Source organism: Gambusia affinis, linkage group LG11, assembly GCF_019740435.1.
Source record: "Gambusia affinis linkage group LG11, SWU_Gaff_1.0, whole genome shotgun sequence".
Taxonomy (NCBI): domain Eukaryota; kingdom Metazoa; phylum Chordata; class Actinopteri; order Cyprinodontiformes; family Poeciliidae; genus Gambusia; species Gambusia affinis.
In genome coordinates, this window is record NC_057878.1 from 25,248,658 (window position 1) to 25,273,120 (window position 24,463).

The 24,463-nt window shown below is 42.5% G+C and overlaps 1 protein-coding gene across 1 annotated transcript in view; it reads left to right on the forward strand.

Annotated features, from left to right (window-relative positions):
• The window catches only part of ttn.1 (titin, tandem duplicate 1), a 156,296-nt gene that overhangs the window by 129,514 nt on the left and 2,319 nt on the right, over positions 1 to 24,463 (forward strand). Inside the window, exons 198-232 of the mRNA XM_044132734.1 lie at positions 9 to 305; positions 479 to 1,066; positions 1,163 to 1,465; positions 1,635 to 1,931; positions 2,013 to 2,300; positions 2,420 to 2,725; positions 2,878 to 3,180; positions 3,257 to 3,562; positions 3,654 to 5,417; positions 5,522 to 5,815; positions 5,965 to 6,249; positions 6,362 to 6,661; positions 6,779 to 8,845; positions 8,974 to 9,276; positions 9,381 to 9,686; positions 9,893 to 10,183; positions 10,290 to 10,589; positions 10,798 to 11,103; positions 11,281 to 11,583; positions 11,733 to 12,014; positions 12,150 to 12,743; positions 12,876 to 13,163; positions 13,371 to 13,670; positions 13,771 to 14,073; positions 14,222 to 14,524; positions 14,620 to 15,204; positions 15,294 to 15,596; positions 15,917 to 16,216; positions 16,295 to 16,870; positions 16,973 to 17,278; positions 17,383 to 17,988; positions 18,097 to 23,210; positions 23,293 to 23,449; positions 23,535 to 24,016; positions 24,128 to 24,281. Coding sequence (XP_043988669.1) covers positions 9 to 305; positions 479 to 1,066; positions 1,163 to 1,465; positions 1,635 to 1,931; positions 2,013 to 2,300; positions 2,420 to 2,725; positions 2,878 to 3,180; positions 3,257 to 3,562; positions 3,654 to 5,417; positions 5,522 to 5,815; positions 5,965 to 6,249; positions 6,362 to 6,661; positions 6,779 to 8,845; positions 8,974 to 9,276; positions 9,381 to 9,686; positions 9,893 to 10,183; positions 10,290 to 10,589; positions 10,798 to 11,103; positions 11,281 to 11,583; positions 11,733 to 12,014; positions 12,150 to 12,743; positions 12,876 to 13,163; positions 13,371 to 13,670; positions 13,771 to 14,073; positions 14,222 to 14,524; positions 14,620 to 15,204; positions 15,294 to 15,596; positions 15,917 to 16,216; positions 16,295 to 16,870; positions 16,973 to 17,278; positions 17,383 to 17,988; positions 18,097 to 23,210; positions 23,293 to 23,449; positions 23,535 to 24,016; positions 24,128 to 24,281 — 19,860 coding nt within the window. The remainder of the gene's footprint in view (positions 1 to 8; positions 306 to 478; positions 1,067 to 1,162; positions 1,466 to 1,634; positions 1,932 to 2,012; positions 2,301 to 2,419; positions 2,726 to 2,877; positions 3,181 to 3,256; positions 3,563 to 3,653; positions 5,418 to 5,521; positions 5,816 to 5,964; positions 6,250 to 6,361; positions 6,662 to 6,778; positions 8,846 to 8,973; positions 9,277 to 9,380; positions 9,687 to 9,892; positions 10,184 to 10,289; positions 10,590 to 10,797; positions 11,104 to 11,280; positions 11,584 to 11,732; positions 12,015 to 12,149; positions 12,744 to 12,875; positions 13,164 to 13,370; positions 13,671 to 13,770; positions 14,074 to 14,221; positions 14,525 to 14,619; positions 15,205 to 15,293; positions 15,597 to 15,916; positions 16,217 to 16,294; positions 16,871 to 16,972; positions 17,279 to 17,382; positions 17,989 to 18,096; positions 23,211 to 23,292; positions 23,450 to 23,534; positions 24,017 to 24,127; positions 24,282 to 24,463) is intronic.

Genomic DNA, 24,463 nt, shown 5'->3' on the forward strand with positions numbered 1-24,463 from the left:
TTTTGCAGAGGTACCAAGTGCACCACTGAAACTTGGAGTTGCAAATGTCACTAAAGATAGTGTTACACTTGCCTGGACAAGACCAGAATATGATGGTGGAAGCAGGGTCACTGGTTACCTCATTGATGCTGTAGAGAAGGGTCAGACCAAGTGGGTGAAATGTGCAACTGTGAGGACCTTGACGCATACCATTAAGAGCCTGAGAGAAGGGGCTGAGTACTTCTTCAGAGTTCGTGCTGAAAACCATGCTGGACTCAGTGAACCTAAGGAGATGATTGTTCCAGTTATTGTCAAGGAGATACAGGGTAAATTTTCTTTCTTTATTTTAAAATTTCACAAAAACCTAATTTGTTTTTTAGTTTTAGTAAATTTCACTATTTTAGACATATTAAAAGTTTGGTGTTTAGTCAGTTAAGTGTTTATTAATTTTAAGGTATATTTTATCATTCTTGATAATCTTGTACTGTTTTTTTAACAGAAGCTCCAGAGTTTGACTTAAAGAACTACCCCAAGAATACAGTATATGTAAAAGCAGGATCTGACCTGACATTTGAGATTCCTCTTACTGGCAAACCCATGCCAAAGGTGACAGTATCCAAAAACAATGTTGTCATCAAAGGGTCCAAGAGACTTCTGACAGAAGTGACTCCTGACAGCCTACTTATTACTCTAAATGAAAGCATGTCTAGTGATGCTGGAAAATATGAAGTCACTGCCTCAAATGCAGGGGGAACAACCAAGATCTCTCTTATTTTCATTGTGCTGGATAAACCTGGACCTCCAGTTGGTCCAGTTCAGATTGGAGAGGTTGGAGAGACCACAGTATGTCTAAAGTGGGATCCTCCAGAATATGATGGTGGAAGTCCTGTTACCAACTATGTTGTTCTGAAACGTGAAACAAGTACTCCCGCTTGGGTAGAGGTGTCATCTAACGTCGCCAGGAGTGCTATCAAGGTGAACAAACTAACCAAGGGGGAGGAGTATCAATTCAGAATCAAGGCTGAGAATCGCTATGGTCTAAGCAACCACATTGACAGTAAATCAGTCATGATTCAACTACCTTACAGTAAGTCATTGAGACAATTTGATAAAGATTTTTCATCTGGTTTTATGACTTATTATTCTTTCTTAACTGCTTTAACAAAATGTTGGTGTCTTTCAGTAATCCCGGGTCCTCCATCCACCCCATGGGTTAGCTTTGTTTCCAGAGAGAGTTTGACAGTGTGCTGGAATGAGCCAGTCAGTGATGGCGGAAGTCCTGTAATTGGATATCACCTTCAAATGAAAGAGAGAAGCAGCAGCATCTGGCAGAAGGTTAATAAAACATCAATACCTGGAAACCAGTGGCGAGTTACAAATATCTGTCCAGGCCTCATCTATGAATTCAAGGTAGCAGCTGAAAATGCTGCTGGTATCGGAAAGCTGAGCAAGACTTCTGAAGAGGTGCTTGCGATTGATGCCTGTGGTAAGTCTTTAATTCCATAGTTCAATTTTACCCTTATTAGACATGTTCAATGTATACATAATTTTATATGTAATGTTGGCAGATTTTTAATGCACATAGTATACAAAGCTACTTTTAACGTATCCCTTTTTTTCCTTTGACTTGGATGTTTTCCACATTGATGTTGTAGAGCCCCCAGCAAATGTTCGTGTCACAGAAGTCACAAAGAACTCTGTCAGCCTGACTTGGCAGAGACCACCATTTGATGGAGGCAGCAAGATAACTGGCTATAGTGTGGAGAGAAGGGAAGCTCCTAATGGTAGATGGGTGAAGGCCAACTTTACAAACATCATTGAATTGGGCTTCACTGCTTATGGACTCACTCAAGATGAATCTTATGAGTTCAGAGTTTATGCTAAGAATGCTTTTGGATCTGTCAGCAACCCTTCTCTTATTGCTGGCCCCATCACCTGTGTTGATGCATGTGGTAGGCTATGGATTCATTTTTGCATATTTATGTATTGTTGATAACTGTGATCGGTATTTACAATTTTTTTTTTTCTTATAGGTGCCCCAGCTATTGATCTTCCTCCTGAGTATCTGGATGTGGTCCAGTATAAAGCTGGGGCTTCAGTAAAACTGAGAGTAGGAATTATTGCCAAGCCTCTGCCAACTATTGTGTGGCTCAAGGAAGGAAAGGAGCTGGTAACCTCTTCTACTGTGTCTGTTGAAAGCACAACAGACTCCTCCGCTGTTCTGATTAAGGATGCAACTCGCTTTGACACAGGCTCATATGAGATTAAGATCAAAAATGTTTTGGGATCTGCTTCTGCTACAATCAGGATTGAAATCCTTGGTACGTTAAGCACTGAAATTTCTGCTGAGATCTCCTTATTTTATGAATCATCCAATTTGTCAGTGGTTGATTCAGAGATATAAAGTTGATGATCATGTGTCTTTTGACTCTCTTTTTAGACAAACCTGGACCCCCCTCTGGCCTTATCAATTTCAACTCCATAACAGCAGACCGGATAATCTTCAGCTGGGAACCAGTTCCAGAGTCTGACCAGGGAGGTTCCAAAGTTACCCACTATGTTGTTGAGAAGCGTGAAACCAGCAGAGTGGTCTGGTCAACTGTTTCAGATAGACATGAGAATACACACATCACAGTCGGAAAATTGGTGCGTGGAAATGAGTATGTTTTCAGAGTGATGGGAGTTAACAAATTTGGAGTTGGAGAGCCACTCGAGTCTGAACCTGTCATCGCTAAGAATGCCTTTGGTGAGTTTTTTTGTTCTATTAAAATAAAGTTAATCCTTTCCTCATCAGTCATCAATAAAAATCCTATTTTTTATCTGCTTATTCTCACATTTATTTCATTATTGGCTGTCATTTTCATTTGCCTTAATATTTAATTGTGTCTTTTTCTAAAGTAACTCCTGGCCAACCTCATACTCCGGAAGTAAACACGACTACCAAGACCACGATGCTAGTAGAATGGGACAAACCCGGAGTGGATGGTGGTAGCCCTGTGGTTGGCTACTATCTAGAGAGACGGGATAAGAAGAGCTTGCGCTGGATCAGAGTGTATAAAGATCCCATTACTGACATCAAACAGATGGTGTACCACCTGACAGAAGGAAATGAGTATCAATATCGTGTCTGTGCCATTAACAAAGCTGGGGAGGGACCATTCTCTGATGTATCAGACTATTATAAAGCTGCTGACCCAGTTGGTATGTGAAAAATAACTTTTAAAAACAAATCATCACACTTAAGCTACTCTCCCGTCTAATGATTTTAATTTCACAGATCCACCAGATGAGCCTTGCAAGCTAAAGGTGGTGGACTCAACAAAGACATCCATCACCCTGGGTTGGTCTAAGCCTGAATGGGATGGAGGTAGCGAGGTTACCAGCTATATGGTGGAGAAGCTTGTTGAAGGAGAGAAAGACTGGGCCATGGTTACTTCTAAGGGTGAAGTTAAGACTACAGAGTACACAGTTCACAATCTGAAACCAGATACAAACTACTTCTTCAGAGTCTCTGCTGTGAACTGTGCTGGCCGTGGAGAACCTTTAGAGATGACTGAGCCTGTGCAGGCCAAAGATATCCTGGGTAATGTAAAAAGAATATTTAAAATTGCTTACATGTCTTGTTTGTTTTTTGTCAAACTGTGTAACACTGTAAATATGTATGCCTTTCACAGAGGAAGCACAGATTGACTCAGATGTTGCCATGAGAACTCACTATATTGTCAAGGCTGGTAAAGATGTGGAGTTGTCTGTTCCATTGAAGGGCAGACCTGCTCCCACTGCTTCCTGGAGCAAAGGAGAAGAATGCATAGATCGCAATCCCAAATATGAGTTCCATCACTCAGACACAACAACTGTGCTTATCATGCGTGATGTGACCAGACTTGACACTGGAAAGTACACAGTCAAGATAGAGAATGGTGTCGGAGAACCAAAAACACTATCTCTGTCTGTGAAGGTACAGGATACCCCAGCTCAGTGCAGAAACTTGGTTATGAAGGATGTTACCCGTGGAAAAGTCACCCTCTGCTGGGACCCGCCACTCCTTGATGGTGGTGCTGAGATCACAAACTACATTGTTGAGAAGAGGGACTCCTCTAAGAGATCATACTCTGCTGTGACAAACAAATGCACAAATACTACATACACTATTGAAGATCTCTCAGAAAAGACAACTTTCTTCTTCCGTGTCTTAGCAGAAAATGAGAATGGTATTGGTGATCCATGTGAAACACAGGAACCTGTAAAGGCTACAGAAACTCCAGGACCAGTCAAAGAAATTTCTATGAAAGATTCATCTAAGACCTCTGTGACACTACAGTGGCTAAAGCCTGATTATGATGGAGGCAGCATCATCTCTGACTATGTCATTGAGAAAAAGCTGAAGGATGAGGAGTGGTCAATGGGCGGAGTCAGCAGACAATGTGAATTTGAAGTCAAGAAACTCAAGGAGCACTCTGAGGTAATCTTCAGAGTTGCAGCCAGAAATGAGAAGGGACAGGGTGATTTTGTTGAGCATGGCCCTATCAAGGTCATTGACTACATCATCACTCCTGAGGCAGACCTCAGAGAATACCCAGGAGGCAGCCTCAGTGTCCGTTTGGGTCATAATGTGCATATTGAGTTGCCATACAGAGGCAAGCCTAGACCTGCTGTGCAGTGGTTAAAGGACAGCCTGCCTCTGAAGGAAAGTGACCAAGTTCGATTTAAGACAACGGAAAACAAAGCCACTCTAATGATTAAGAATGTAAAGAAGGAGAATGAAGGTAAATACACCCTGAGTCTTGACAACAAGGTCAACAGAAAATCCTTCCACGTCTTTGTCATTACTCTTGGTCCACCATCAAAGCCAGTTGGACCCATTCGCCTGGATGAAGTCAGAGCTGACAATATCATGATCTCCTGGGATGAGCCTAATGATGATGGTGGTGGAAACATTACTTGTTACACAGTGGAGAAACGTGACACCTCCCAATCTAACTGGAAGATGGCTTCCTCCCATGTTGAGAGTACTCAGTTTAGAGTCCCCAATTTGATCAAGGGTGTCCAATACCAGTTCAGAGTGTGTGCTGAAAACCAATATGGTGTGAGTGAGCCTCTAATCTCACAAATGGTTATTGCCAAGCACCAATTCAGACCTCCAGGACCACCAGGAAAACCAGTTGTTTATAATGTTACTAATGATGGCATGACAATCCAGTGGGAAAAACCAATCTATGATGGTGGAATTCCCATCCAGGGATACCATGTGGAGAAAAAAGAAAAGAATAGCCTCATGTGGCAAAAAGTGAACACTGTCCTTATAAAAGAAATGGATTACAGGATTTTGGAACTCATAGAAGGTCTTGAGTACTCTTTTAGAGTCTATGCTCAAAATGATGCTGGCTTTAGCCGAATGAGTGACGAAAGCAAGACAACAATGGCTGTGAGTCCTGTTGGTAAGTCTTTGTGGAAATAATACAAAATTATACATCCCTTTTGTGGGAATTATGTGTTTAGCATGATAGTGTATTAAATCTAATATAAATGCAATGTCTTTTAGACCCACCTGGCCAACCAGATTACATCGATGTAACCAGTGACTCAGTAACACTAAAATGGGATGCCCCTAAACGTGATGGTGGTAGCAAGATAACAAGCTACAGCATTGAGAAACGTCAAGGACACGGTCGCTGGTTCAAGGCCAATCTGACTGAAGTACATGACTGTCAGTACACTGTCACAGGATTGACAACAAATGAGCGCTACGAGTTCAGAGTCATTGCTAGAAATGCTATAGGCATTGTCAGTCCCCCATCCAACTCCTCTGGTTTTATTGCTGTACGAAGTGAAAATGGTGAGTTGCAAAAAATTGAAATATATTACACTAAAACTAATAGGTCTTATGTATGCACACCAGTTTTTACATTAATGTAATATTCAAAAAACAACTTACTATTTTTTACTGCTGCACATTAAAAACTAACATTAATTTTCTTCAATCAGCTCCTCCCAATATAGAGTTTGGCCCAGAGTACTTTGAGGGTTTGACAGTAAAGGCAGGAGATAACATCCGGGTGAAAGTGACCATCATTGGACGCCCAGTTCCAAAAGTTGTCTGGTTCAAAGATGATGTGGAGATTACCAAAAAGATGATGGACATTATTACCGTTCCTGGATCCAGCACTCTGTTTGTCAGAGATGCTGACCGCACACATCGTGGCCTATACAGTGTAGAAGCTACCAATGGATCTGGAACCAAAAAGGAGACTATTCTAATTCAAGTACAAGGTAATACCAATATTTAGTCTGGTGATTAAATGCTTTTTTTTGCCAGTGTGCTTTTTATTTATCCTTCTATTCTGTTTTATTTTAATTACCTACATGTGACTCTGTAATACAGACACACCAGGGGAGCCAGTAGGACCAATCACCTTCACAAATATTTCAGAGGGCAAGTGCACTCTGTCTTGGAACCCACCAGAAAATGATGGCTGCTCTGAGATTACACATTACATTATTGAAAAACGTGAAACTGCCAAAATTTCCTGGGCCTTAGTGTCTGATGAATGTAAGGAGTGTACTTTTAATGCAACCAAGCTCATCAAGACCAATGAGTACCAGTTCAGGGTGTGTGCAGTTAACAAGTTTGGTGTTGGTAGACCCCTGGAATCCAGTCCTATCATTGCACAACTGCAATACAGTAAGTGGAAAATTCCTAAAGCCTTGAAAATATACAGAATATTTTCTAAATTTTCTAGATTCTACTTAAATTGTTCATCTTAATTTAATCATTGATCTCCAAAATGTTTTCTTCCAGCTACTCCTGATGCCCCAGGAACTCCTGATGCCACTGAGGTGTCAGGAGAGAGCATAACACTGTCGTGGACTTCTCCGACATCTGATGGAGGCAACCCTATTCAGCACTATATTCTAGAGAAAAGAGAAAAGAAAACTGTTCAGTTCTACAAGGTGATTACCAAAAAACCTATCATTGAATGCGCTCACAAGGTGCTTAACCTATCAGAAGATATGGAATATGAGTTCCGAGTCATGGCTGTCAATGATGCTGGAGTTGGGCCTCCTAGCAACATCTCTTTGCCAATCAAGGCTGCTGAACCTAAAGACATTCCTTGTGCTCCATCTGTGGTTTGTGTGTCAGACTCCACAAATACTTCCATTAGTTTGGAATGGACTAAACCAGTTGATGATGGAGGCATGGAGATCATTGGCTACATCATTGAAATGGTGAAGGGAGAAGGCACTGAATGGAAGAGAGCAAATGAGGAACTTGTGTCAGAAACTAATTATGTGGTGACAGGTCTACAGACAGGAGCTGAGTACAAATTCCGTGTAGCAGCAGTTAATCATGTAGGCAGAGGTGAAGACAAGGAGATTCCAGAACCTGCTCAGGCTGTTGATAGGTTAACACCACCACAGGTGGACATTGATGCCACATTTAAACAGACACACATAGTCAAGGCTGGAGGTTCTATATGTTTGGGCATTCACTTCAGAGGAAAGCCCATTCCTTCTGCTACATGGGTGAAGGAGGAAGGAGACCTAAGCGGAATGTCAGAGATCACAACTGTTGATGGTTACAGCTCTTTAAGCATCGAAAACTGCTCTAGATATGACACGGGCAAATACACTGTCAACCTGGAGAACTCCAGTGGTAGTAAGGCTGTTACCTTTGTGGTAAAAGTAATGGATACACCTGGACCGCCACAGGCTGTAGCTTTCAAGGAAGTCTCCAGAGGATCAGTCACACTTGTCTGGGAGCCACCTGTCAATGACGGTGGAGCTCGTATTCATCACTATATTGTGGAGAGGCGTGAGGCTAGTCGACGGACATGGCAGCAATCTGGTGGCAAATGCACACAGAGTATTCTCAAGATCCAGGACTTGCTGGAGGGAGTTCCTTATTTCTTCAGAGTCTCAGCTGAAAACCACCATGGTCTGGGTGAGGCCTTTGAGCTAACTGAACCAGTCATTGCCACAGCAGAGCCATCCTCTCCAAAGAGACTGGATATCCTCGATACCACAGATAATTCTGTGTTACTAGGCTGGTTGAAGCCAGAACATGATGGTGGCAGTCGCATTCAGGGTTATGTTATTGAGGCTAGACCAAAGGATGGAGACAAATGGGTAGTGGTTGGAAATACCAAGAATCTTACCTTTGCTGTTGAAAAGCTCAATAAGGGTGATGAGTATGACTTCCGTGTGAAAGCTAAAAATGAAGCTGGTTATAGTATACCAAAGAAAACTCTGGCGCCTGTGCTGGTAAAGGAGCCTCACATTGAGCCTGCTGCTGACCTTAGTGAGATACCCAACCAGCTTATCACATGCAGGTCTGGCAGCACATTCACCATCGACGTTCCTATCAGTGGTAGGCCTGCTCCTAAGGTCTCATGGAAGTTGGAAGAAATGAGACTAAAGAACTCTGACAGAGTCACCATCAAAGTAACTAAAGACAGAGCTAGTATCTCAGTCAAAGAAGCCATGAGAGGAGATGGAGGAAAATATTATCTTACGCTGGAAAATGTAACAGGAACCAAGACATTTACGGTTGAAGTTAACGTTACAGGTAGACCAAGTCCTCCGTCTGGACCAATTGAAATTTCTTCCATCACCTCTGAGTCTTGCGTTTTGAATTGGCAACCACCTGAGGATGATGGTGGCACAGACATCACCAACTACATTGTGGAGAAGCGTGAATCTGGCTCCACAGCTTGGCAGTTGATCAACTCTAGTGTGAAGCGCACATCTCTTCAAGTTAGTCACCTGACCAAATATATGCAGTACACATTCAGAATCTCAGCTGAGAACCGATTTGGGGTCAGCAAGCCTACTGAGTCCGAGACGATCGTTGCAGAACATCCCTTCTGTAAGTGTTATCATCAACTTTATTCTTTCTTTGAAATTATGTGGTTTTATACTACATTAATAAATATCTCAAATGTGTGATCTTTGTTGAACTACACTGTAATAACTAAACGCTTATTTTAAATACAGCACCTCCAGGACCCCCAACAAAACCTTCAGTCTTTAATGTCACAGCAAACACAATGACCCTAAGATGGGAGGAACCCTACCATGATGGTGGAAGCAAGGTGACCGGCTACTGGATTGAAAAGAAGGAGAGGAACAATATATTATGGTTTAGGGAAAATAAGATTCCATGCTTTGAATGCTACTACAAGGTGGAAGGCCTAGTTGAAGGCCTGGAATACCAGTTCAGGGTCTATGCCATGAACAGTGGAGGACTCAGCAAAGCCAGTGAGGCCTCTAAGGGAGTAGTTGCTCAAAATCCAGTTGGTACGTTTTGCCAGTAGTATAATGTTACACATAGCATGATGTTTTTCTGCTAAGAAATGTGTTGTTCTATCCTATCTGACAATAATCTTTTGACTGGCATTTAGATCCACCTAGTAAACCTGAAGTCACCAAGGTTACAAGAACCACTGTCTCCTTGAAATGGTCAGCTCCATTGAATGATGGTGGTAGTCCAATTGTTGGCTACATCATCGAACGAAAGCCCTACACTTTGACAGGCGAGGGCCGCTGGCTCAAGTGTAACTACACCAATGTAACAGATAATTTCTTCACCGTTACTGCCCTGGGAGAGGGAGAGGCCTATGAATTTAGGGTGATTGCAAAAAATGCCAACCAAGTCTTCAGCACACCATCTGAATCCACAGGTTCTGTGCAGTGCAAGACTGATTTTGGTAAGAGTTTATTCCATGAAAATCTTCAATACTCTATTAAGCATAATTTCAGACATGATAGTTAGATAGAACTGCATTGATTTTATTTTGTACAACGTTAATTTGAACATAGTAACAGCCAGACCATGACCAAGATACATCTGAATATAAGAACAGTAAAACTGAAGTGACAGTTGATAATTGTAAAATTTATGTCCACTTAACAGAACCACCAAAGGCCAATTTGGACAGCAAACTTCTCTCTGAAACTGTAATGGTCAGAGCCGGTTCAGACCTGGTTCTGGATGCTGCAGTGGGAGGTAGACCTGATCCAAAGGCTTTCTGGTCCAAGGGCAACAGGGAATTGGAGATGTGTGAAAAATATCACCTGCAGTACAGCCCTACCAGAGCTATGGCCATTATAAAATTTTGTGACAGAGATGATACTGGAAAATACATCCTAACAGCCAGAAACGTGAGTGGAACCAAGACTGCAGAGGTCAATGTCAAAGTGCTTGGTAAGTTTTTTGTTTATTTGTTTACCATCTGAATTATCTGTAATTTAATAACTCTTGGCACATTTTTGCAAAGTGACTTACTCTAAATATGTCTGTTTTTGGCTAGACACACCTGGAGTGTGTGAAGGCAAAATTGAAATCAGCAAGATAACAGAAGAGTCATGCACTCTAAGCTGGAAGCCTCCTCTTGAGGATGGCGGAGATGACATTACACACTACATTGTAGAGAGGCGTGATACCAACAGGCTGAACTGGGTGATCATGAATGCTGAGTGCAAGGAGCTGACATGCAACATTACTGGTCTGTTCAAGAACACAGAGTACTTGTTCAGAGTTCGTGGAGTCAACAAGTATGGTTCCGGCATTTACCTCCAGTCACAGCCAATGGTGGCCAAAAACACATTCAGTAAGTACAAGTGAAACTATTGAAAACAAATCCCTAAATTTGGGGATTTGTTATAAATGCCAGTTTAATTTACCCAGGACTCTGTTGTCTATTCTACTGTCTCAAGGTATTTAAACTACAATCAAAATGACTAATCTTACCAAAGAGGAATGCATGAAACAAATCAGCTCATTACCACTAAAGTCTCTTTTTGTTATCTATTCCTTAGCTGTGCCCACTCCTCCTGGAGCCCCAGAGATCCTAGTTTCAGGAAAGGATTTTGCCACTATAGAGTGGCTAAAGCCAGAAAATGATGGTGGTAGCCCAATAACTCATTACCTGGTTGAAAGACATGAGAGAAAGAGTGCCCGCTGGGTAAAGGTGAACAGGGATGGTGCTCAACTGGATACCACTCTAAAGGTGGCCGGTTTGACTGAAGGCAACGTCTATCAGTTCAGAGTAACAGCCATTAACAAGGCCGGCGAGAGTGAACCCAGTGAGGTTTCTCTGTATGTTGTCTGCAGAGTGCCAACAAGTAAGTTTCATCATTGCCTTGAATAACATGTTACTGAAGATGTCAGAAATGACCTTCATATTAACTTTAATCTAGAAGTGTCATGATATTTTTCGAAGACAGTAGTAAAGAGTAAAACCATATGTTATTAGTAAATAATTTAGAAGAGCTCATATAAACTGACCTACCTTTTCGTAGGCACTCCTGCACCTCCTTCTATTCCTCGAATCATCGACACACATGCTGACAGCATTAGCCTTGCTTGGTCTCGACCTGTGGAAGATGGAGGTGCTGATGTCATTGGCTACATTCTGGAAATGCAGGAAGCTGGGGCAGAGGAATGGAAGAAGGCCCATGAAAAGACCTTGCGTGCTGCAGAGTATGTGGTGACTGGACTTTCTGCAGGCAAGAAGTATTATTTTAGAGTAGCTGGTATTAACGTCAATGGAACAGGAGACTTTAGTGAACCATGTGCTGAGACTGAGCCAGTGGAAAGAATTGGTAAGTGTTTTAACAGGCCTTAGAAAATAAGTATAAATATCAGCTGATTTCGATGATTTTCTTGCATTTGTCCCACAAAAGAAAATTTTGTGTACACAAAAAACATTCCTTAGTTCTGAATTTTGCAACACATCATTTATCTCTTACAGAACCTCCTGACTTTGAGCTCCACGATGACCTCAAAAAGACAATCTGTTTGCGTGCTGGTGGCTCCCTCCGCCTTTTTGTCAGAGTCACAGGCCGTCCTGCCCCTACCATAACATGGAGCAAACCTGGTGTTGATATCCATAACAGAGGCTTCATTGAGGTCACAAACAAATCCACCACTCTCATAATTGACAAGGTTCATCGCTATGATGCTGGCAAGTACACGCTGTTGGCTGAGAACACTGCTGGGAAGCAGGAAGTCGGTATTCTTGTCAAGGTTTATGGTATGTTAATATTACTATCTACAAATTATATTATATAATTGTTTGATTTCCACTATATATTTTATATTAGTTTTATAAAGTTAACCCGATTTTTGAAAGTTTGTATTTTGACTAGAGACGCATTTATATTCTTAGACACACCTGGACCAACTGGGCCAATCAAGATGAAAGAGCTCACTAAGGACTCTGCCACCATTTCCTGGGAAGCCCCAGCTGTGGATGGTGGTGCTCCTGTCAATAACTACATCATTGAAAGACGAGAGGCCTCAATGAGAGCCTACAAGACAGTAACTTCCAAGTGCAGTAAAACTTCCTATAAGATTGATAATCTAATGGAGGGAATGCTATATTACTTCCGTGTCCTCCCTGAAAACATTTATGGAATTGGAGAGCCCTGCGAGACTCCAGATGTCATCCTGGTTTGTGACGTTCCTCTTCCACCACATAAGTTTGAGGTGTCAGATGTCACCAAGAGCACAGTCACTCTGTCTTGGGAAAAGCCAGAGCATGATGGTGGCAGTAGGTTGACAGGTTACATCATTGAAGCTTGCAAGTTTGGTACTGACAAGTGGATGAAGGTGGCAACACTGAAGCTCACAGACTTTGAGCACACCATAGAGAAACTGAATGAGAAAGAACAATATTTGTTCAGAATTAAAGCTGTCAACAGCAGAGGAGCCAGTGAGCCAAAGGAACTTGTTGCTGCTGTCACTGTCCAGGAACAGAGAGGTAACAAAGGAGCAAAGCTCTTCTACACTTATTTTCATTTAACTCCTTTCATAATTAAGATTTAGTGCAACATCTTGGCTGTTAATACTTCCCACTGAGGCAAAAAAATGTGTTGTTTTTTTTTTCTTTTAGTGATGCCTGCAGTAGATTTGTCCAACATTCCCCAGAAGGTTGTTAATGTTTTGGCTGGTAAGACACTGGAGCTGGACTTGCCAATCATTGGCAGGCCTCCCCCTGTTTCATCCTGGTATTTTGCGGACAACAAGATAAAGATAACAGATCGGGTGAAGGTCAAAAGCACTGGCAAGTTCTCCAAGCTATCTGTGTCTGACACAACCATTAATGACAGTGGTGACTACACACTTGAAGTCAAGAATGCTGTTGGAGTCATCACTGAGGTCATCAAGGTCATCATTCTCTGTAAGAGATTTTTCCAGCTATCATTTATTTATTTTTTCATTCATTCATTACTGTATTAATAGCCAAGTCAACACCAACCACATAACTGACGTTTAATATTTAGTTAACGATTCTAGTTCACTTGAAATTTGTGTGCCGTGAAAATATTGTCATAACCTGTAGGACACTTGTAAACTGACCATCATTTCTCTTTCTTCACTTTTTCAGCTAAACCAGATGAACCAAAAGGGCCCATACGATTTGATGAGATTGATGCCACTACAGTCACCTGCAGCTGGGATCCCCCTGTCAGAGATGGTGGAGCTCCCATTAGTGGTTATTTAGTAGAACAGCGTGATGCTCACAGACCTGGCTGGGTGACGGTTTCTGACTCTGTGAGCAGACCGTTGTTCAGGTTTCAGAATCTTATTGAGGGAGATGAATATGTCTTCCGTGCAGCTGCTGTGAATCGCTATGGCACCGGAGAGTTTCTCCAGTCTGAGATTGTCACTTGTAGGAGCTTGAAAAGTAAGACTCTTAACTTTAGCTATACATTATACTCTTGCTGTATAATGCAGACCAGTATTATATGACAGCAGCAAAATGGTAACACTATCTTCCTCCACAGATGTGCCTGGACCTCCTGGTCGTCCAATTACTTTTGATGTGTCTCGTGATGGAATGACTGTGGCTTGGGAGCCACCAGATGAAGACGGTGGTCTTGAGGTTTCTGGATACATCATTGAGCGCAAAGAAGTAAGGGCTGACCGATGGGTGCGTGCAAACAAGAACCCTGTCACTATGACCAGGTACAGGTCAACTGGGTTGATTGAAGGTCTGGAATATGAACATAGAATCACAGCCATTAACGCAAGAGGCCTGAGCAAGCCAAGTTTGCCATCCAAACCAGCAGTAGCAACAGATCCCATTGGTAAGCAAAAATTAACAAGACTTTAATATATAATTGGTTAAAGTTAAAAAAAAATTCCCATCATTTAAAGTGTTGCCAAAATGAGAAGTAATGTTAAGCAAAACTTAAGAAAGTCACAACATCTGGCATATGTTTTTTTCCCATTTAGATCCACCTGGCTGTCCTCAAAACCCAAGAATCACAGATACTACCAAGTCATCTGTGTCGCTTGCTTGGAGTCCACCTGATGATGAGGGAGATGCTAGAGTAGATGGTTATTTGATTGAAATGCAGAAGGTGGGCTCCGTGGCCTGGATCAAGTGCAACACCACACCATCTCTCATATGCGAGTACACACTGACCAACATGCCACAAGGAGAGGAGTTCAAATTCCGTGTAATGGCTTGTAATGCTGGTGGTTCTGGAGAACCTGCAGAAGTACCAGGAACGGTCAAAGTAACAGAAATGCTCGGTAGGAAACCACATTTACAACTGTGCAATCAGGTTTATGACATAAAACAAGTGCTCAGATCAAAACTAAGTTTTTGCAAAATTATTGTTTTTCAGAACCTCCTGATTATGAACTGGAGTTGAAATACAAAGATGTGTATGTTGTCCGTCATGGAGGAGTGGTTAGACTCTCTGTACCCATTAAAGGCAAACCCCTTCCATCTTGTAAATGGTCAAAGGATACAGGAGCTATCGCTGTGAAGGCAATGATTGCCTCCACCGAGGACTCCAGTGAGTTGGTGATAAAGGGAGCAGAGAGGAGTGACTCTGGTCTGTATGAGCTCCTGCTGGAAAATAAGGTTGGAAAGAAGAAAGCCCAGATTAAGGTCAGAGTCATCGGCCGCCCAAGTGCTCCAGAGGGACCGATGGTCTTTGAGGAAATCCAAGCCAACTCTGTAAAGGTCTCTTGGAAGCCACCCAAGGATGATGGTGGCTCAGAGATTCTTGGCTACATTGTAGAAAGGCGTGAAGCAGCCAGAAATGCCTGGTACACCGTGGACTCTAGAGTAACTGAGACCCAGCTTGTTGTTAAGGGCTTAAAAGAAGGAACAGAATACCACTTCAAAGTTACTGCTGAAAACTCATTTGGCATCAGTGCATCTCTAAAATCTGAACAACCACTGGTACCAAAGACTCCTCTCTGTAAGTTTTGTTTCCTGCCAACCAACTGTCTTTGAAAAGGTTTAAATGATGTATTTTCCTTACAAAACTTTATCTGCTTTAACAATTAGGTCCTCCTGAGCCTTCAACTGCCCCCCCTGAGATAATGGATGTTACCAAAAGCTCAGTGGCACTTGCCTGGTCCAGACCAAAGGACGATGGAGGATCTGCCATCAATGGTTATTTTGTTGAGTACAAGGAGGTTTCCGCTGAGACATGGATCCGCCATGAGACCAAGATCACCTCTACTATGTTTACTTTACATGGACTTACTCCTGATACAGACTACCAATTCCACATTATTGCTGTCAACAATATAGGTGAAAGTGAGGCTGGTCCAGCATCTGATCCTGTCACATGCAAAGATCCATTTGGTGAGTATTGTGTGCTGATAAAGTTTCACATACAGTACTGTCCAAACGTTTGGTCTGTACTGTAGGATTTATGTAGTCATTACTATTTAGCAATTACAATCATTAAAAAAATTACTTAATTAATCTAGTATTAAGTATTAAGTCCAAATAATGTTTAGGACTATAAATGTTTTCTTTCAGGAGATTAAAAACAATGGTTAATAGATATAATAATTAGTACTGGGAGACATTAGCATAGTTTCTCCTTTAGTTTTTTTGTTAGAGAATTCAAAAGAATATAGACAAAATAAAGAAAAATTTTACTTAATGTTTTTTCACAGACAAGCCCAGTCAACCAGGAGAGATTGACACAGTGAATGTAAGTAACAACTTTATTACTATTTCCTGGCAACCTCCTGAGTGTGATGGCGGAAAGGAAGTCCTGGGCTACTGGGTTGAGTACAGAAAGTCTATTGAGAGCACCTGGAAGAAGTGCAATAAACAGAGGGTTAAGGAAAAGGAATTCACCATGGTAGGCCTGGCTGAGGCCACCGAATATGAATTCAGAGTCTTTGCTGAGAATGAAACAGGAATGAGTAGACCCCGTAGGACTGCCACATGCATCAAGACAAAACTAATAGGTGAGTGCAGCTGAATACAGTTTAACATTATTAAACACAGGATGTTTCATTGTTTCATTAAGTTGTTTTTACCAACAGCTGAAAGTAAACCAAGCCTAAGGAAAGAAATGGATGAAGCCACTGCCAAGCTTGGCCAGCCTGCTATCATGAAATGCCAGATTGTTGGCCGACCTGTTCCAGAAATTAAGTGGTATCACGCTGGCAAGGAAATTGTTGAGTCCCGCAAGTATGAGATGAGCTCTGATGGCCGCAACCACTCCCTGTCTATCATGACAGACCAGCAAGAAGATGAAGGAGAATATACCTGCAAGGCAGTGAATGAAGCAGGAGAAGTTGAGACCACTGGCATCCTAGTGTTGGAGGCTGCTCCATCCTTCCACCCCGATTACCCACTTAAGGAAACATATTATGCTGGACTGGGAACAACTCTACGCATCCATGCCGTTTATATTGGTCGTCCTCAGCCAAAGATCATGTGGCTGCATGGAGCTAAGACACTGGAAAACACAGAGGAAATTAGCATTGAGACCACTGAGCACTACACACACCTAGTAGTAAAGAACGCCCAGCGCAGAGTGAATGGAGGAAAATATAGGATCAGACTGCATAACCACTTTGGCAGGGCTGACACTGCATTCAATGTTGAAATTTATGGTATGTGAATTAAATTGTTTTTAGTACTGCACAACGATCTGCAGTGATAATAGGAATACTATCAGATTTCTGTACAATAACATCCTGTACCTTTGTCCACAGACAAACCTGATATACCTCAGGGACCCATTGTCCTGGAAGCCCTCCTTAAGAATTCTGTCGTTATCAGCTGGAAACCTCCTAAGGATGATGGAGGCTGTATGATCACCAACTATATTGTAGAAAAAAGAGAAGACAAAGAGGGCATGGAGTGGGAACTTGTGTCTTCCTCCATTAACAGCACATCTTGTCGTGTGCCCAACCTCATTGACAGTGCTGGATACTTTTTCCGTGTTTATGCCCAGAATAGATATGGCAACAGTGAGCCACTGGAGCTCATCTCCCCCATTCTGATCAAGAGCCAACTGGGTAAGACAATGTCACATTTTATTTCACAAGGAACAAATAAATTGTTTTACAACCTAAACTTTATTGCAAAAAAGTTGACAAGTGTTTCTTTAATATGTCCACAGAGAGACCATCACCACCTTTGGCCCCAGTTGTTTCTGGTATCACTAAGGATTCTTGCGTGGTTTCCTGGAAGCCCCCTCTAAGTGATGGGGGATCTAAAATCAAGAGCTATTGCCTTGAAAAGAAACATAAAAAAGATAAGAAGGAATGGACCGAATGGACTCCAGTTACCACAGATGAGATCAAGCAAACTGTGTTCTCTGTCAAACGCCTAACTGAGGGCATTGAATACATCTTCCGTGTCAAGTGTGAAAACCTTGGAGGAGAAAGTGATTACAGTGAGGAGACCCCTGCCATCATACCTGCAACTGCCATAGACATCCGCGCTCCTGCCTTCAAGGAGGAGCTGAGGAACATGAGTGTCAAATACAAGAGCAATGCTACCCTTGTGTGCAAGATTACAGGACAACCTAAGCCTGTGATTAAATGGTTTAGACGAGGAAAGGAGATCCACTCAGATGGAAAGAAGATCAAGATCCAGGAGTTTAAGGGAGGATACCACCAGCTGGTCATCACTGAGGCTGAAGAGGAAGACTCCACTGTTTATCAGATCAGAGCCACCAACCAAGGGGGCTCAATATGTGCTACAGTCTCTCTAGATGTTGAAAGTAAGCTTAAAACACTTAATTTAATCAATGAAGTCAATTACATATTTAACGTTAAAGTGTTGTTAATATATCTAACTCATTGTAAAATCTTATTTTTCTTCTTTTTAGTCCCTGCCAAGATCCATTTGCCAAAGAACCTGAAAGACAAGGAAGCCATCCCAGCTTTACGTGGGGAGGTGGTCAATATCAAGATTCCCTTCAGTGGTAAACCAGATCCTGTTATTACATGGCAGAAGGGACAAGATCTTATTGACAGTAATGGTCACTACCAGGTGATCGTCACTAGATCATTCACTTCCCTGGTGTTTGCCAATGGAGTGGAAAAGAAGGATGCCGGTTTCTACATTGTCTGTGCCAAGAACAGATTTGGTATTGATCAACAAACTGTTGAATTGGATGTTGCTGATGTTCCTGATCCACCTCGTGGCGTCAAAGCCAGTGATGTGTCCAGAGACTCAGTCACACTGAACTGGGTGGCTCCAGCAAATGATGGTGGCAGCAAGGTTGTAAGCTACATCATTGAAAAATGTCCGACCACTGCTGAGAGGTGGGAACGTGTTGTACAGTCCCGTGACACCCACTACACCGTAATTAATTTGTTTGGAGGTACAAGCTATCAGTTCAGAGTTATTGCTGAAAACAAATTTGGACAGAGTGCTCCATCTGAAAGCAGTGGACCTGTCATGACTAAAGAAGACAAGTCCAGAGTTTTGCTTTATGACAGGGAGGTTGGTGATACTGAACGAGTCCCCAAGGGCAAAGCTCAACACTCCGACACCAAGAATCTGCACAACAAATATTCCATTGCAGAAGAACTGGGCAGAGGCCAATTTGGCATTGTTCACCGCTGTGTTGATATTAGCTCTGAAAACACCTATATGGCCAAATTTGTCAAAGTGAGAGGTGCTGATCAGGCAATAATTAAAAAGGAAATTGCAACACTCAATTTGGCCAAGCACGCTAACTTCCTGCTTCTTCATGAGTCCTTTGAAAGCCCTGAGGAATTGGTCCTGATCTATGACTTCATTTCTGGCCTTGACATCTTTGAGCGCCTTAATACAGCAGAGTTTGAGCTCAATGAACGGGAGATTGTTAATTATATCAGGCAGATCTGTTCAGCTCTGGAGTATCTTCATTCTCAGAGGTATGGGCACTTTGATATCAGACCTGAAAACATTGTATATACAACTAGAAGCAGCTCAACTGTGAAGATTATTGAACTGGGGCAGTCCAGGCATCTGACACCTGGAGAACAAATTAAGATTCAGTACACTACTGCAGAGTATGCTGCCCCTGAGATCCACCACTGTGACATGGTTAGTACAGTTACTGACATGTGGTCTGTGGGTGTCCTTACCTACGTGCTTCTCAGTGGTCTTAATCCATTCACAGCTGAAACCAACCAACAAATGATTGATAACATTTCAAATGCAGCCTATGGCTATGATGATGAGTCATTTAAGCAAGTCAGTGTAGAAGCCTTAGACTTTACAGATCGTTTAATGACGAAAGAACGCAAGCACCGTATGACTGCAGCTGAGGCTCTGCTGCATCCTTGGCTAACAAAACCTGCAGAAGAAATAAGTGCCAGGGCAATCCCAGTAGGTAGACACAAGAGATACTACCAGGCAATGGTCAAGAAAGAATGGAGTGCTGTAATTTCTGCTGCCCGTGTGGCCAGCGGTGGTTCAATCAGGTCTCAGCGTGGTGTCTTTGTCTCTAAAGTAAAGATTGCTCCATTTGAACATGGTCCTCTTGCAGGCCAAGTTAGCCATGCAGTGGTCAATGAAGGAGATAATGTGAAGTTTATCTGCAACATTGAAAATTATGACAGCACCACTGAAGTTACATGGTACTGTGGTGTCAGGCAACTTGAAGCTGGAGACAAGTATGAAATTGAATATGAAGATGGTCTGGCTGTAATTACCATCAACAAGATCACTAGAGCAGATGATGGCACTTACAGATGCAAGGTTGTGAATGAGTATGGTGAAGATAGTGCTTATGCAGAGCTTTTTGTCAGTGGGGTTAGATCCTACCGTGACTTCTTCACTACTCGTGTGGTTAGAAGAACAAAGCGAAGAGTTGACACTGCTAGAATGCTTCAGAAGCCACCAGAATTTACTCTTCCTCTAGTCAACCGCACAGCCTATCTTGGTGAGGATGTGCGCTTTGGAGTAACCATCACTGTTCATCCTGAGCCTCGTGTTATCTGGCATAAATCTGGACAAAAGCTTATCCCTGGACATGATGACAGGAAATACACCTTCACTACTGACAAAGGCTTGTACCAGCTTATAATCCACAATTTGGAAAAGGGGGATGATGCTGAGTACAGTGTTGTAGCCCGTAACAGGTATGGCGATGACAGCTGCAAGGCCCGCCTCACTGTTGTTCCTCGCCCTAAACCAGCAGACCTCACTTTGAGGCCCATGTTCAAACGGTTGCTTGCAAACATTGAGTGCAAGGAGGGTCAGAATGTTCGGTTTGAGATTAGAGTTTCTGGCCACCCAACACTGAAGTGGGAGAAAGATGGCACACCTTTAGCCTTTGGACCATCCATAGAGGTTGTTCATGAAGGCTTGGACTACTACATCCTTCATGTAAAAGACACTCTCCCTGAGGACTCTGGTGTATACAGGGTTACAGCAACCAACTCTGCTGGATCTGCCAGCTGCCAAGCAACTCTTAAAGTGGAGAGAGTAACTCATGTAAAGAAGGAATATGAGCCCAGTGAAAAGGAGAGGCAAAGGATAGCTGGACAAGAGGAACTGGATAAAAAGGTTAGACTGGCTCAGATTTTGGCAGGCACTGTTGTTACACCTCTTCCACCTGCAGCAGTAGAAGCTGTCAGGGAGGCAGCCACTATGTTTAAACCTGCTGTCACAACTAAGAAAGGTGAGAAAACTGAGGCTGAGATTAAGAAAGAACAAGAGGAGAGAAAGAAGAGAGCAGATGAGAAAAGACTTCGTATGCCATATGTTGTTCCTGCACCTCGTGTCATTAATCCAGCTGTTCTCGAGGAAGATGTGGAAATTAAACACTTCCAGCCACTGTCTGACATGAAATGGTACAAGAAGCTGCGGGATCAATATGAATTCCCTGAGCCAATGGAAAAAATCAGGCAAAAGAGAATGAAACGTATCCGTCTGTCACGGTGGGAACAGTTTTATGAGGTGCCCATCAGGATCAAGGAACAGTATAAACCTAAGTGGCGCATCTCTGCTATGACTCAGGACGACTTGGAGACTGTGAGACCTGCAAGGCATCGTACTCCTTCTCCTGAAATGGAGGCCTACCACAGGCTCAGGAGGCGTTCTCTGGGAGACCTCTCAGATGAGGAGCTACTGCTACCTGTAGGTGAATATCTCTCTATGAAGAGAACAGAAGAAGAAAGACTTCGCCTGGAGGAAGAGTTGGAGCTTGGTTACTCTGCTTCTCCGCCTAGTCTAAGTCCAGTTCGCTTTGAGCTGTCTACTTTGCGCCGAACATCTCCAAGGAGAGTCTACAGTGATGAGGAAGAAGGGGAAGAGATTAAAAGATATGATTCATACAGAATTCCTTCTAAATATGAGGCTGGCCCAAGTTTTGTTGATCTCCGCCAACGTCATGACAAGACAACATACAGGCCTCCGAGACAGAAACAACGGGTCTATGAAGAAAAAGAAGATTTAGAGCTCCTACGTCCACATGCAACCACTGAGAGAATCTCTTCTTACAAGAGTCAACTCAAGCACATGGAATTTGAGGAGAAGACACGTACCTCTAAAAAGGAAGCCGTTACAGTTTCAACCTACTCCGAGAGCACTGAATCTGAGCATCTAACAACTTTTGCTACAGAATATATTCCTAAACCTATAAAAAAGATTCCATTACCTGAACCACAGGTAGAAAAATCATATGAAGCAGAAAAGGCTTTAAAGACAGATGTCACACTTCCAAAAGTGGACTTTTTGTCCAGGTATGAGGAGAGAAAACAGGCACTCAGATCAGAGAGAAGATCTGTTGAGAAGAAAGTTGAGGTTGTAACCCAGACTCCCTTCAGCCTGGACCACGGCCCACGTATTACCATCAGGATGCGATCTCATCGTGTACCCTACGGTTCCAACACAAAATTTACCCTGAATATCCAAGCCAAACCTGAGCCTGAGATCAAATGGTTCCACAATGGGAAGGAGATTCATCAGAGCACAAAATACTACATGACCAACATCAGTGGAGTTTTAACTCTCCAGATCAACAATTGTGTGACAGAAGATTCAGGTACCTACCGTGTAGTCTGCAAGAATGCTAAAGGAGAAACTTCTGATTATGCTACATTAGATGTGGCAGGGGAAGAGTATGTTGCTTTTTCATCACTCCGCAAAGATGAGGAACCACCATCAGCTCATCTGCCAGAGATGACTCGAACAGAGGTGTATCATGTTTCTTCATCCAAAACAACTGTAGAGGAAACAGTCACTGAAATTGTAAAAGAGACAACTACTGTTGTTGAGGAGCCAAGGGAGAAACCAGGAGTCCCTGCCACAATCCTGACTAAACCACAGTCCTTGACTGTGGAGGAAGGAGACAATGCCCGATTTGAGTGTGACGTTGATGGGGAACCAGCACCTTCTATGTCCTGGCTTCATGAAGGAACCACCGTTGCTCCTTCTGCTCGTCACCACATTGTATCCACTCAGTACAATTCCACCTTTGAGATTTCTGCAGTTGAGGTGTCAGATGAAGGGAGTTACACCTTGCTTGTAGAAAATGCGAGTGGAAAGCAGGAAACCCATTTCACTTTAAAAATAAAAAAGTCTGAGTCAAAGGAGAAAGTAGTTGCTACTCCCAGAGTTACTTCTCCTGAGGCTAAATCACCATTACCCAAGTCCCCAGAACCAGTCAAATCCCCTCAGAGAGTCAAGTCACCTGATCCAGTCAAATCACCCCAAAGAGTAAAGTCTCCAGTTTCCCCAAAATCCCCGACACCAAAGTCCCCAACTCCGAAGTCTCCTACTCCAAAGTCCCCAACTCCCAAATCCCCAACTCCATCTGAAAGGGAGCAAATGATCCCACCAATCAAGTCACCCAAGAGGGTGATGTCACCAACTATTGAAAAGAAGCCCTTTTTTTCAACAGGACTCAATGATGTCACTGCATCCTGTGACTCTATTGTCAAACTGTCTGTGAAGATGACAGGAGAGCCCAAACCTACTGTCTCTTGGTCAAAGGATGGAAAGGTAAAACATATAAATGTTCAAACTATTCAAAACATTTCATAGGATTTAACAACCATAACTATCTTGTTTTATGGGTTTTCAGGCATTATCTCAAGGTGGAAAGTATGAATTATTTGAGGACCAATGTTCAGCTCATCTAGAGATCTATGAATCAGAGGTATCCGATAGTGGTGTCTACAAGTGCACGGCCATAAACTCCTCTGGTGCAGTATCAACAACCTGCACAGTCACTGTGACAGGTAAGAAAATCCGCTGTCATGAAAGGATCTATAGCTGCAAATGTTCTAATGTTATAAATAAACTAATGAATGTTTTTCATTTCAGAATTAAAGAGCCCTGTTCCAATCTCTGAGGAAATTCTAAGAAAGAAAATGGTGCATGAGGAAATATTGTCTTGCGTGAAGGATATGAAGTCCTCTGAAATCCAGAAATCAATCAAAGAAGGTCAATCTGTGACTCTTAGGGCCAACATTCATGGGGCTTCTGACATCAGATGGATTCTAAACGGGCAGGAACTGGACAACTCAGAGCAGTACAAATATGGAGTATCTGGAAATGACCAGACTCTGACCATCAAGTGTGTCAGTCAGCGAGAGCAAGGGATTATCACCTGTCAAGCTCAAACAGAGCAAGGCCTGATTCGGTGTCAGTTTAACATCAATGTCACACTCAAAAGCTCTGATGCACCCTACTTTCTGGTGCAACCAAGGTCTCAAAATGTGAACGAGGGACAAAATGTTATGTTTACCTGTGAAATTGGTGGAGACCTTTCCCCTGAACTGGAGTGGTTGAAAGACAACACGCTTGTGAGTAGTTTTTGGTTTACATAAATGTTTTGTTTTTTTTCTTTTTGCCTTGACAATTTGTGCTAAGATGTTGTCAGTCAGTATTCCAATAAAAGGAAATATGTTTTCCAGATATGTGTCACTCCAAACATCAAACTGAGCCGTTCTAAGAACTTATACACTCTGGAGATTTGTGAAGCCACAATTGCAGATAGTGGGAAATATACAGTAAAAGCCAGGAATAAGTTCGGACAGTGCTCTGCAACATCATCACTCAACGTCCTTCGTAAGTTACATCTGTATTTCAGCTTAATTCAGTTAACTGCACTTTGTCAAAGGGCTTTAAATGGCTTGCATACAAAACTTTCTAATAGTTTAGTCCTGGAATGCTTAAAAATGTTTTAATGTTAAAGTTTGCATTAGATGTTTTCCCTTCTGTATGTATTTATTGATGAAGCTGTTAAAATT